Source organism: Myotis lucifugus, unplaced genomic scaffold (assembly GCF_000147115.1).
Source record: "Myotis lucifugus unplaced genomic scaffold, Myoluc2.0 scaffold_1, whole genome shotgun sequence".
Taxonomy (NCBI): Eukaryota; Metazoa; Chordata; class Mammalia; order Chiroptera; family Vespertilionidae; genus Myotis; species Myotis lucifugus.
This window is the reverse complement of record NW_005871049.1, coordinates 38,380,486-38,393,650: the sequence shown is the minus strand read 5'-3', so window position 1 is coordinate 38,393,650 and position 13,165 is coordinate 38,380,486. Positions and strand designations below refer to the sequence as shown.

The 13,165-nt window shown below is 47.5% G+C and overlaps 1 protein-coding gene across 1 annotated transcript in view; it reads right to left on the bottom strand.

The window, feature by feature from the left end:
- Positions 1 to 3,458: 3,458 nt before the first annotated feature.
- The window catches only part of FBXO16 (F-box protein 16), a 45,450-nt gene continuing 35,743 nt past the window's right edge, over positions 3,459 to 13,165 (bottom strand). The window contains 1 exon segment of the mRNA XM_014457003.2: positions 3,459 to 3,685. Within this exon segment, the coding sequence (XP_014312489.1) occupies positions 3,503 to 3,685 (183 nt within the window). The 3' untranslated portion in view covers positions 3,459 to 3,502.

Below are 13,165 nucleotides of genomic sequence, written 5' to 3'. Positions count from 1 at the left end.
AAAAATATATTTTTATTGATTTCAGAGAGGAAGGGAGAGGGAGAGAGATGTAGAAACATCAATGGTGATCAGCTGCCTCCTCCATGTGCCCTGACCGGGAATGGAACCATGACCTCCTGGTTCAGAAGTCGACATTCAACCACTGAGCCACATCAGCCAGGCAACCATAGCAGTTTAGTGTGCAGAATCCTGGAGCTACAGCTCTCCCCCACTTACACAGCTGCCCCTGGTCTCTAGGAGCCAACCATGAGGGCTCAGGATCCAGGAAGAGGAAACCCTAAATCACAGCACCTGCTTTGCCCGAGGGACGATCCCAAGGTCTCATCTGGGTGTGTTTGCTTTCTTCTCTACCCCTGGGGTACGTGTGAACTTCCCTCTGGTGGTACAAATGAATCCATCGTGAATTAGTCATGTTATGTCCTCCACCGATCATCTGGGCATCCAAACCACCATTCTCTACCATCATGTCAGGCCACTGTTTGTTTTTTGTTTGTTTGTTTTTATTTCAGGCCACCTTTTAAAACCATATTATAGTATAGGAGAGGCCTGGTGCACAGATTCATGCACTGGTGGGGTCCCTCGGCCTGGCCTGTGGCTCTCCAACATCCCCTGAGGGGTCTCGAATTGCGAGAGGGCGCAGGCCAGGCCAAGGGACTCCACTGGTGCACGATTGGGGCCAGGGAGGGACCTCGGAAGGGCTCTAGGGTGTGTCTGGCCTGTCTCGCCCAGTCCCGACCTGCTGGACCCCAGCAGCAAGCTAACCTTCAGTCAGAGCATCTGCCCCCTGGTGATCAGTGCGTGTCACAGCAACTGGTCGAATAGTAGAACAAACTGTCAGACACTTAGCATATTAGCTTTTATTATATAGGACTAGAGGCCAGATGCATGAAATTCGTGCAAGGGGCTCGGACCCAGCAACTGCTGCAGCAGCTATGCCTCGGCCCCTGCCCACCATGACTTCGTCCGGAAGGACATCAGGTCTAATTAGCATTTTAGGCTTTCATTATTATAGATCAGTGGTTCTCAACCTTCTGGCCCTTTAAATACAGTTCCTCATGTTGTGACCCAACCATAAAATTATTTTCGTTGCTACTTCATATCTGTAATGTTGCTACTGTTATGAATCGTAATGCAAATATCTGATATGCAGGATGGTCTTCGGCGACCCCTGTGAAAGGGTCGTTCGACTGCCATAGGGGTCGCGATCCACAGGTTGAGAACCGCTGTTATAGATGAACATTAGTGTTCAATATTACATGGTTGACAATCATTTAATTGTCTACCATTCTGCTTTACTTGGGTAACTAAGTATCCTAGAATGGTCACTTCTGGGACCTTAAAATGGTTACATGACCTTAAATGGTTTAGTTGAAAATGTGTGACTACTATTTTTGCAGCTAAATAACATTTTATGTTTTCCAATAACTCTTTAATGCCCATCCATTGAATATTTGGAAATGTACATGTTACCCCACTGTGCTGGGTATTCTTCACTGTCCCACTCATATCCCTCCCTCCCTGACCACTCCTGGCCACACTGCTCAGCTCCACTACCTGCCTCAGAAGCTGACATCTAAGAGCTGTGCCCCTGGCGTCTTTGCTGTTGACTTTCAGGTGAGATTGACCAAAGGGAAGTGCTATTGGAGTGTCAAAGGTGGGGAGAGAGGGGGGTTGAGTGTTCTCTGCCCCCGTAGGCTGTGTTCCCCACCACACAGCACACACCCTATTGGGTGGCCTCTCCCCTGACTACAGTTCTCACTGGGTTCTAGGAACAACGTGTCCTTTCCCATCTGCCTCTTCAGGCCAAAGGACGATAAAGGTTTCTGCAGTTGCTACTTCCTGGGTGTGTCACTATCTCATCTTGATTCTTTTAATCCTGCCCAGCGAGTGAATTGTGTCCCCCCGCCCCGCAAAGTTCCCATGCTGAAGCCCTAACCCCTAGGATTTCAGCATGTGACTGTCTTTGGAGATAGGGTCTTCAAAGAGGTAAGTAAGGCTCACTGAGGCCATGTGGGTGGGCCCCCATCCAATCTGACTTGTGTCCTTATAATAAGGGAGGATTGGGACACAGAGAGGACACATGTGAGGACACAGTGGGGAGGCAGCCATCTGCAAGCCACGGAGGGAGGTCTCAGAAGAAATCAACCCTGATGACACTGTGACCTTGGACTTTCCAGCCTCCAGACTGTGAGCAGATGAATGTCTATTGTTTATAAGCAACCCACCTATGGTATTTTTGTTATAGCAGCCTGAGCAGACTAAGACAGTGATACTTTGTGTGGGAAGCTACCCATGTCTTCACTATCAGAGAAGTGTAAACAAGGAGCCCGAATGCTGGTGAACCTTGAGCCCTGGCAAGGGCCAGAGCTATGCACCGATTGTTTAGTCGAGACAATGGTAGCTCAAGCAATTTCCTGACCAAATAGTCTCAGAGTAAATCTTTACTAATATTTACTGACCTTTAAGATAGTCTGTCTGTTACCGGAATTGCCTGCCTGACTAAGGGCTATATGTGTATCCAAAATTGAATAAAAGATTGGCAAGGCCTGGGCACCAGGGGAAGTCCTTCCCCTTGCATTGGTTTTCCTGCCTGGCCCCCAATATTTCCAAATTATTATTTCTTGTCTCATCTCTGTCATTTGCGTGCGGCCCTTCTCTAGATCCCGAACACTGAACCACTCGGGACGTGGCTCGCACAACTTTGTTATGGAAGGCCTAGCAAATTAAGACACCCTGGTAAATAGGATGTAGTGTATGAACATCAAACTGCTCAAGCAGCCTCGGAGGTGTGCTGAGTGCATCCTTCCGGGACCCTGCCTCGTACACCTGATATTACCAATGGTACTATCACATGACCCTTTATTAACCCCTATCATCACATTCCCATCTATGCTTGTAAATATGTCAACATTTATGCCATGAATACCTTTTGCTGAAATACTGTAGAACTCACCTTCACAATAAAGTACCTACTGCCAACAGTTTCTTTCTTTCTTTCTAAAGATTTTTTATTGATTTTTAGACAGAGAGGAAGGAAGAGCGCGAGAGAGAAACATCAATGTGGAGAACAGGATATTGATGGGCTGCCTCCTGCACACCTCCTGCCAGGGATGAAGCCCGAAACCCAGGCATGTGTCCTGACCTGGAATCGAACTGGCAACCTTTCCATGCACAGGACGATGCCCAACCAACTGAGCCGCACCAGCCAGGGCCACCAACAGCTTCTATAGAGGAGCCAAGTACTATCCAATGCTCCAAGTGTGGAGCACCTTGTCATTTCTATAAAAATCTGTTCACATTTTTTTTTAAATCCTCACCCGAGGATATGTTTTATTGATTCCTAGAGAGAGGGAAGGAGGAAGGGAGGGGGAGAGAGAGAGAGAGAGAGAGAGAGAGAGATCTATCAGTCCTGTATGGGGATCGATCCAACCTGCAACCCTTTGTTGTGCTGGATGATGTTCCAACCAACCGAGCCACACTGGCCAGAGCTCTTTTCACATTTTTAAATCAGCTTCAGCTCTGAAGCCTGGATGGGCAACGACCGGAGGCCAGAGTGTCTCTGAAGATGCTGCATGAGAACTTTCGTGGCTGCCTCGGTGGCTGGGAGCCCCGCCAACCGACAAGGAGGCCAGGCAAGCTGAGCTGGGACTTGCAGAGGGGAGCTGGGTTCTGCACTCAGGGACACCTAGGGAGGAGAAAGATATCATTAGAGTGAGAGTCATTGAAACATCAAAGGAAGCTATATAATTAAACATATTTTAATGATGTAAAACCATTGTGTAAAATCACAGGACTGGGTGGGATCTATTGAGACTTCCCCATTTCACCACCCCTTATCCCCATGCAATCTCCGCCGTGAGCTGCTAATAATAACTTCTTTCGTCTCCGGAGTGCTCTCACAGCCATGATTTCATCTGAACCTCAGGGAACTCTGCGAGGTGGGCAGGGAGGTCTGAGCGCCTCCCTTTCACAAATACACGAAACCGAAGAACAGGCAGGTGCAGGGCCAGCCCACGTTCACAGAGCGAGAAGGTGTTAGGGCTGGAGACTTGGGATTCTTAGGCCGGGTGAGTATCAAGCGCCCATAGTTTATACTCCCTACTAATCTGGGCATGCACACATTCTCTCTGAAAAGGCAAATGTCACAGGCTGACCTTCCAACCAAAACTCACGGTGAGGAAGGCTTTCTCCTCTGCGTCCGGCCGTAGCAGGAAATGGAAGAGGAAAGAATGGAGAGAAAGCATATGCGTTGAGCTTGCAGGAAACTTGTACTTGTACGTTCACCCTTGCTTTGGCTCCTACCGCGTGCACAGACATCAGGAGACTGAGCAGACACAGATGCCGAGGCCTTCCCCGAGCACAATCCCCCTCCTATTCCTCCGTGTTCAGCTGGCAGGTCTCAGCAGCAGATCATCTGTTAAGTCCCCTTAATGCTCTGTTAGAAACGTGTGCAACACACAGGGTTTCTGTTCCTCTGGGGGAACTCAGAAATTGCTTCAGCTGATGACTGCTGTCTCCTGTCCTCCTAGTCTACAAAGGTGCATCACACCGGCTGGTTCGACCTCACCTGCTCTCTTTGCTCCTCTAAATACAACCTGTCCTTCGAGGCCCACGTTCTGTAAGGAGCCTGACCCTCGGGGGTTTCTGCCTCGGCTGGATTGCTACCGAGGCCTCTGGCTTAGCATGGAACATACCTATGCTCTTGGCATTTAGCATTTGTTTCTGAATGTCATTGTTTGTTTTCTGATGAAAACGCAGGCTCCCTGAGAGCAAAGCTGGAATCTTCCACCTCCCTGAACCCTCGGCTGCCTGCCTACAGCTGAGAGAGCCATCTATGTTTACTGATCTTTCTGGCAAAGAGCAGGCAAAACTAGGGTTAAACACAGCAAGTCGTTAGAATCGAGGAGGAAAGGGGAGAAGGAATGGCAGGTATAATCTTCCCTGGTGTGCAGTGTTGAGATCAGCACGGGGTAAGCATGTTCAGTGTTGCTCTAAGATCAGCACCAGGGAAGACAACACATAGAAGTGTTCCTTTGTGCTATTTTAGTAACAATGAAAGTAAAATAATACCTGCTGAGAAGGAAAAAGAAAAAACTAGCTCTCTGTGATTCAAGAATGGGCTAGTCACACCTCACCTGTAACAGTTTCAAACTTAATCCTATTCTGCGTAAAACTTATTTACCCCTGCATTTGAGGAACCCCTTCCCCCTAAGCCCCCAGGGAAGTCCACAGGCCCAGGCAGGCTCCTCGAGCTCTCCTTCTTCTCTGTGGCAGGTCCCAGGGACTCCCCCCCACCTCCTTCTCTCTCTTAGTAATGGTCATCGCCTTTCCAGATTGTGGGCTTTCTCCTCCCTTCAAGCTGGGCTCAGGGAAGATGATCTCCGTACGTCCACACTTCCCTGCTGTCCGTGAAAGCAAGTTCCTAGACCCTCGTCTCTTCATTGTAAGACTTTCATGTTCATCGTTACAAGAGAAAAGACAAGATTTAAGGGGAAAACACGAGGACGTTGTATACACAGGTACACACCTGACAGCCCTGGGTCTTGGTCTAGAGCAGCGATTTTCAACCTGTGGGTCGCGACCCCTTTGGGGGTCGAACGACCCTTTCACAGGGGTCGCCTAAGACCATCGGAAAACATATATAATTACATATTGTTTTTGTGATTAATCACTATGCATTATGTTCAATTTGTAACAATGAAAATACATCCTGCATATCAGATATTTACATTATGATTCATAACAGTAGCAAAATTACAGTTATGAAGTAGCAACGAAAATAATTTTATGGTTGGGGGTCACCACAACATGAGGAACTGTATTAAAGGGTCGCGGCATTAGGAAGGTTGAGAACCACTGGTCTAGAGCATCTGACAATCTAGAAATAACTGGAAAATTTTTCTTTTCTTTTTTCACCCATGTTGGGGACCAGCCCCTGGTTCCTGGCACAGAGCTCCTAAAACAGTGTAAATTCCCAAGTGATACAAATCAGTGCTTAAAGAATTTGCTTAATCTTCCAATGGTTGTAGTACAGTCTATTTATAGATGAGCCATACTGATAAATATCTGAGCTGTTCCCAGTCTTGCACGTACAAACAATGCTGATATAAACAATCCTCACATATGCACAGGTCTATCTGTGGTGGCCTGTGATCGGACGGGCTGTTGGTGGCAACAGTAATCCTAGTACTGAGGCATCATCGCAAAGCCCATTCCTCTCTCCAGCCAGTTTCTATGTCTTTAAATAGAAGGACATTGGAGAAGAGAAATGTGAAGCCATGCTTTACACATCAAGAATTCTCTGCCCAGCTGGCGTGGCTCAGTGGTTGAGCCTCGACCCATGAATCAGGAGGTCACGGTTCAATTCCCGGTCAGGGCACATGCCCTGGCTGTGGGCTTGGTCTCCAGTGTGTGGCATACAGGAGGCAGCCAATCAATAATTCTCTCTCATCATCAATGTTTCTCTCTCCCTCTCTGAAATCAATAAAAAGATATTAAAAACAAACAAAAAAGAATTCTCCAGGGTTCTGTTCTTGGCCCACATCCTGGGCCATCAGTGCCTAACTCTCCAATTGCTCTCTCACCCCACTCTCCCTGCCCAGCTCCTGGCTCACACGCTCAACTCTCTTCTGACTCCGCTACCTCACACCCGGCATGTCCTATTGTGTTGTAGTCTCAGTAGTGGTGGCAGGAACATTAATACGATTGCTCAACGCAGGTACCTAGGAGTCACCCCTTACTTGACCGGAAGCTTCCCCTCATGCCCCTCCACCCCCTGCCTGTAAGCCCCTGGAGGGCAGAGACCTTATCGTGTTAGGGTTGTACCCCTCGTGCCTAGTCCAGGGCCTGTAAACTACTTGTTGGATCAATGAGTAAACACACGAATGATTCCTCCTTCTTTTCCCCAGAGCAATGGCTGGAACCACTGGGCAGGTGGACTTTGAAGCAGGGATGGAACACTCCTGTCCTCAGGCAGGATTTTATTGGGCAGAAAGAAGTCATGAGAGTGGTGAGACGCTCCTGAGGCCGACTGACCCGGGAAAGAGAGGCTAAGGCTAAGGCTATCAATAGGGCACACGCCAGCTTCTCTACCTGTGTCTGTCACTCCCTGATTGGACCTTGTTGTTTTCCATTCATGTTATTTGCAGAAATTATCAAATGATCACTGATACAAACACCACCCTTGGATAAACCCATGGATAACTTAAGAGCACAGATTAGGAAAAGGACCATGTGGATGTGAATACAGGACCGATGTTGACAGCTCCTGCAATGCCCCCCTCGTGAATAATAATTGCAAATGCATGACTGCTGGGCGTGGTCCAGAGAGTCACATACTTGTGATTTCATTTAATCTCCCTAAGCCTGTGATATGGTAAAGGGAGGTAAAGAAGGTGACAATCTTCACTTGATGGGAGACCCCACCCACATCCCCTTTAAAAAAAATCTACCCTGAACACTTTATTATGAGAGTCATGTGGTGAAACTGTATATAAAGCCCTGGCCGGTGTGGCTCAGTTGGTTGCATGCTGTCCCATTCACCAAAAGTCACTGGTTCGATTCCTGGTCAGGGCACATGCTCAGGTTATGGGTTCAATCCCCAGATCGATGTTTCTCTGTCTCTCTCTCTTTCCCTGCCCCATTCTCTCTCTCTAAGGGAAAAAACCCCCCGATAAAAACATTTTAAAAAGAAAAGAATATTATTTTAAAAACTGTATATAAATATGGACTGCTGTGTTTGCAAATCATAAAACCAGAAGTATTTTGTTGTTGTTGTTTTAGTCATAGAAACACAGCTTCGACTCAGCCTGTAAACTGCCTAAGCCTAGCCCTGGGGCTGAGTAATAAGTAAGGGCCACTGGTGGGGATACAGGCTCAGAGCACAGACGAGATGGCTGGGGAGGAGCCACCTCGGAGAGGGGAGCCTACGAGGGGTGGTGGCTCCTCCTGGCTTCAGCTTCATCCCCAGGAGGGAGCTGCTTCATGGACTTCCCATCGGGGATTCTGTGAGGAGGACCCCTGCCATCCTCCCGCCTGTCTGGGAGCCCAGAAGGCTGCTCAGGCCCACCTGCCACCCTTCTAGGGGCCCCTGCGTAGGTCAGCGCCTCTGCAGAGGGTGCTCCCTTTCCCTCCTAGCCCACGCTGCTTCTGTGAGAAACAGAGGAAAGGGTTAGGGGGAATCATCAACACGGCTTTAAGGAAGCCTCAGACCTCTGCTGTTAACCTTGGGGTAAAACTGTCAGCTGTGGAGGAAGGCTAAGCAACTCTACGCAGGGTTTGGAAATTTAAATCCAAGGCGATGTGAGGACACCATTAAGTAAGTGAAATAGGGAGGGGTGTGTTGCAAAATGTTCATAGGCCATAAAGCTCAAACGGCTGTTTGCTAGTAATGGTTATGAACTCAGATTTCAAAACATCCCTGTCTCGGAAAATTAGTTTCTACTGTAGTTTGTGGTGAAATACTATGTTACTAAATGTTCTACACACACACACACACACACACACACCTACATATGTACATGCACGTTTTAAACCCCCGTAGTAACAGCGATTAAAATATGTCATAAATAATATAACAAATTATTTTACATAGCTCATAAACACGTTTCTTCTCTTCTGGTAGATCCTGAAGAGAAGCCAATTTGGGTCAAATATTTGGTGTTTGGCTCTTAAATAAAAACAAGCAGCCATTTGGCCCCAGTCTAAATATTCAGTGAGAGGGAAGCAGGTAGAATCACCCCTGTTGGAAACGCCAGGGTCATTTATTAACCTAACGTGACAGAACAAGAGGCAACAAGACAGGACAAGCCAATGGTGCTCTTACAGACACAGGAGAAATGCAGACTCTACGCAGGGTTCTTCCTAAGGGTTCTTCCCAAGATTCTTAGCAAGCAGGCCTTTCTCCTCTGAGGTATCAGACAGGAAGAACCAGCGCTGTAGTTAGTAAGCAGTGGGTGCACATGACACAGAATCCACACACTCACCGGACACCCCAGATCAGGTGTCGATGCAGGAGCCTGTGTGTTTACAGGCACACGATGGTACAGAGGCCAGGCAGGGAAAGAAAATATCTGGCTAAAACCTCATACGGCTGTAGGTGCAACCATATTTTACAGAGTGGAAACTAAGAGAGAGAGGGAGAAGATAAAGAAAACTGGAGAAGTAACGGCAAAAACAAGAAAGAGAGCTTATTCCATAGGCTGGAGCCTCCTTCCGGCTGCCCGGCGGGCCCCTCTGGGCAGCTGCTCACTGTCAGCTAGCTCTCATCTTTCCTCCCGTCTCCCACTGCCCCACTACTGGCCACTATTTACTGGTAAACGCCTGCTGTGAGCGAGGCGCCGTGCTCAATGCTTTACATCCCCCTCCCAACCCTGTTAGTGCTGTTACTAATTCCGTTTCACACGTGAGAAAACAGAATCTCCGAGAGATCAATAACTAGGCCAGGATGGAGCTGCTCACAGACCTACTAAAGTTGTGGTATCAGGCAACGAACTTAGGCTGTTTAAGGCCCAAACCTGTGTTTTTTGTTTGTTTGTTTTTTTAATCCTCACCCGAGGATATTTTTCCATTGATTTTTAGAGAGAGTGGAAGAGCGAGGGAAAGACAGAGAGAAATATCGATGTGAGAGAAACATTGATTGCCTGCCTCCTGCACGCTCCCCGACCAGGGCCCGGGCTACAACCGAGGTATGTGCCCTTTACCGGAATCAAACCCGGGATCCTTTGGTCCATAGGCCGACCGTCTATCCCCTGAGCCAAACTGGCTAGGGCACCAAGCCTGTGTTCTTGGTCAGCAAAGTGAAAAATAAGATAGTATACGGCGGGGGGTAGATGGGACACACAAACATGTATTGTACTTAATATATTCCCATCTAACAGATGAAGAAACGGAGGCTCAGAGAGGTTAAGTAACTTATCCAAAGTCATGCCATTTAGTAAAGGAACCCAGGTCCCTCCGACTGCAAAGCCCATATTCTTTCTTATTCTTCCTTCCCAATGGAACTCTTGAGAATTGGACTGACTGAGCTGAATAATTAAAAATCTCTCCTATAGATATTTTTAGTTCTGCACATCCAAACAAAAAAAAATGATAAAACAAACACCTGGGGAGTTCACCAGAAATGAAAGGCGACTAAAGACTGCCTGCAAGGAAACCGCTGCATAACTTTGTTTTGTCAATTCTTCTGTTTCAGTTCATTATATTTTCCAAGGTTCAAAGAAAAAGGTGGGAGACAGAAACCTGTTTATATTGCTTTATAAGCAGGAGCCTCGGAATAATGGAACCGTTTGGTTATCCTGTGTAAGCAGCCGCCGTCATAACTGTGTCCCTCAGGTCTCAGGAGAGAAGGGAGTGAGTGTGGAAGGAAGCTCCGGGGCCCACAGCTCAGACGTTAGCCTGGAATGGACCTGAAAGGTGCTGGAATCCAACTCTCATTTTATAGGAGAAAGGAAAACTCAGAGAGGCTGAGTGACTGCTGAGTTAAAGGTAGAGCTGGGGCTAGAAACCTGGGTTTTCTGATTCATAAACCATCATGCTATCCATGATAGGAACCAAATCACTTTGGAGTAGAATCCTTTTCCCTCCTCTTTTGAGCCAGGGGGTAGGCGGGGGGGAGTGAGAAAGCTTAAAGAAACATTTTATTTTTTAAATATATTTTTATTGATTTCAGAGAGGAAAGGAGAGAGAGAGAGAGAGAAACACCAATGATGAGAGAGAATCATTGATCGGCTGCCTCCTGCACGCCCCCAACTGGAGATCAAGCCTGCAACCCGGGTGTGTGCCCTGACCAGGAATCGAGCCGTGACCTCCTGGTTCATAGCTCAATACTCAACCACTGAGCCAGGTCGGCTGGGCCAGAAGCATTTGAAGTAATCAGAATCAAGGGATCCTGGAAAGAGGTGAAGGAGGTAACGGCAGAGGCTGGACTTGGCGGAGCACAGGAAAAGATAAGGTCTTATCTAAGGCAATTAGAGTAACCAGGCCATGCCAGGCTTTGGTTACTTGTATTACAATGCGTGCTCTGAAACAGAAAGCTTTTTGAAATCCGTGCCCAAGTCAGAACCTAGCAGTGAGGACGTCTAACCTCCAAGCAAAAGTTCAGGGAGAGACAAAAGGTATTTGTTTTTATACTTAACTTGGTAGGAAAGAGACAAAAAGGATGGGAACCAAGATGTCAGCTGGGGTCTCCTGAGTCCCATTTCAGGGCCTGGGAAGTCTGAAGCCCACCCCCACCCCCCGGGTTTTTGTTAACTGTCCCCAAGGGACTTTTGTTTTCTTGGCCTCCTAGACTTCCGAGATCTTGCTTCCATGTGCAAATTGAGTAGAATTTACTCTAGAGATGGAAGGCAGGGTTTACTTCCCAGTAATAGCAAATAAATGTGATCGGATGGTGGTATCACTACCTAACACCTTCCCGGTCCCTCTCCCTTACCTCATCTCAGCTTCTGGACCCAAGCGGGCTTTTCTCTCCTTTTTCCTCCCCTGTCCCCCTGCTCCCCCTCCCCTGCCCTCAACGGAGCAGAAACCACAAACTCCCCCAAATCTCTAGCAGAGCAGGTGTCCCCTCCTCTGGAGGGGGTGCCCCATAGCATCCAAGCCCTCAAGGTGTCATCTCCCTCTACAAGCTCATCAACAGCTCTCCCCCAGGAGACAGCTCCCTCCTCACCCTTCCCAAAGAGGAATTGTGGGGCCAGCTCTTAGGATTTAAAAAAAAGGTTTTTTTTTTTCACACCTTTACATGAGATGGGGAAATCTCTGGAGGTTAATTAAAATGGTATCTGGCTCTACTGTGGTGTCTATATTTTTAAATTGCTGTTTTGTATGGAATTTTATCATAACTAATATTTGGGCACTTGTTGATATGTGTAGAATTTTCTAAAAATATGTTGTTATTTATTTCAGAGAGAGGAAGGGAGAGGGAGAGGTAGAAACATCAATGATGACAGAGAATCATTGATTGGCTGCCTCTTGCACACCCCCTACTGGGGGTTGAGTCGCAACTCGGACATGTGCCCTGTCCAGGAATGGAACCATGACCTTCTGGTTCATAGGTTGATGCTCAACCACTGAGCCACAGCCGCCCGATGATATGTAGAGAATTTTAATAAACAATGTTCAAAATTATAAAGCATTAGTGAGGTCTAGGCTTTGTTCCCATCTTCCATCAACGATTCACACCAAAAGGTGGTTAAATGGAGCAGCTGCAATGAGGCAGCACTAGCGCTGGAAGCTGGAGAGGAAATCAAGTACCCTTTTAAGGGGGAGGGGGGCTCTGAAAACTCAAATCTATGAAATAATAGACAACATCGTAAGCTCACAGCAATACATGCAGACTCGAAACTGTTCCCCTAAGACTGTTTCTCTTGTTAGAGGGAACTCTCATATTTAAAGGCTCTAAGTCCTGACAGGGTAAAGTGAGGATGGTCCCAGTGGCGTAAAAGCCACAGCCCTGGAAAGATGGCCTAAGGAATATTCTTTGTACTTCTACACTCCTGTGCTTTTTCTCTCTTCCAACCCTTCCATTCACAAAGCTTTAACTTCTCCAAGTATCATATGCCCTTTTCTATTTATGGGGGCGCGGGGCGGGGTGTGGGGTGGGGGTGGGGGGACAGACAAGGAATATTCATGTGTTCAGATCTCAGGAATCTCATGGGCAGACTTTGGGGATCTGTCCCTCTCATCCTTGCCTTTGTAATGTATTCCCCTAAGTTCTACCTGCTTCCCTAGTTTCTCCTGAAATCTTCCTAGGAAATAAACCTGTCTATATAATACAAGAACTTTCTATCAAGTGAATATGTAATTTTTTCCATTGCAATCGCACCTCGGCTCAGTCTACCAAACTCGACAGCTGCAGGGGTCAGAGTTTTAGTTACTCCTTACGCTCCCTGGGTTCCCTCCTTGAGTTTCCGCAATACCCGTTTCCTCCTCTTTCAGCCCCACACCGGCGTTTCTTCATTTTCTCAAGCATCTTGCATCATTAGGAGGTTGCTTATTTCTAGGAGGTCTGTGACCTACAGTGAGGGCAAACTGCTACCTCATGGAGAGGAGGCCTTGGCCACATTCACTCTGTGGCCCAAACAGCCAGTTACCACGGGCATCATCACCCAGTCAAAGATCACCACATACTTTTGGAAGGTTTGATTATGCCTGTGCTTCTTAGCAAAAC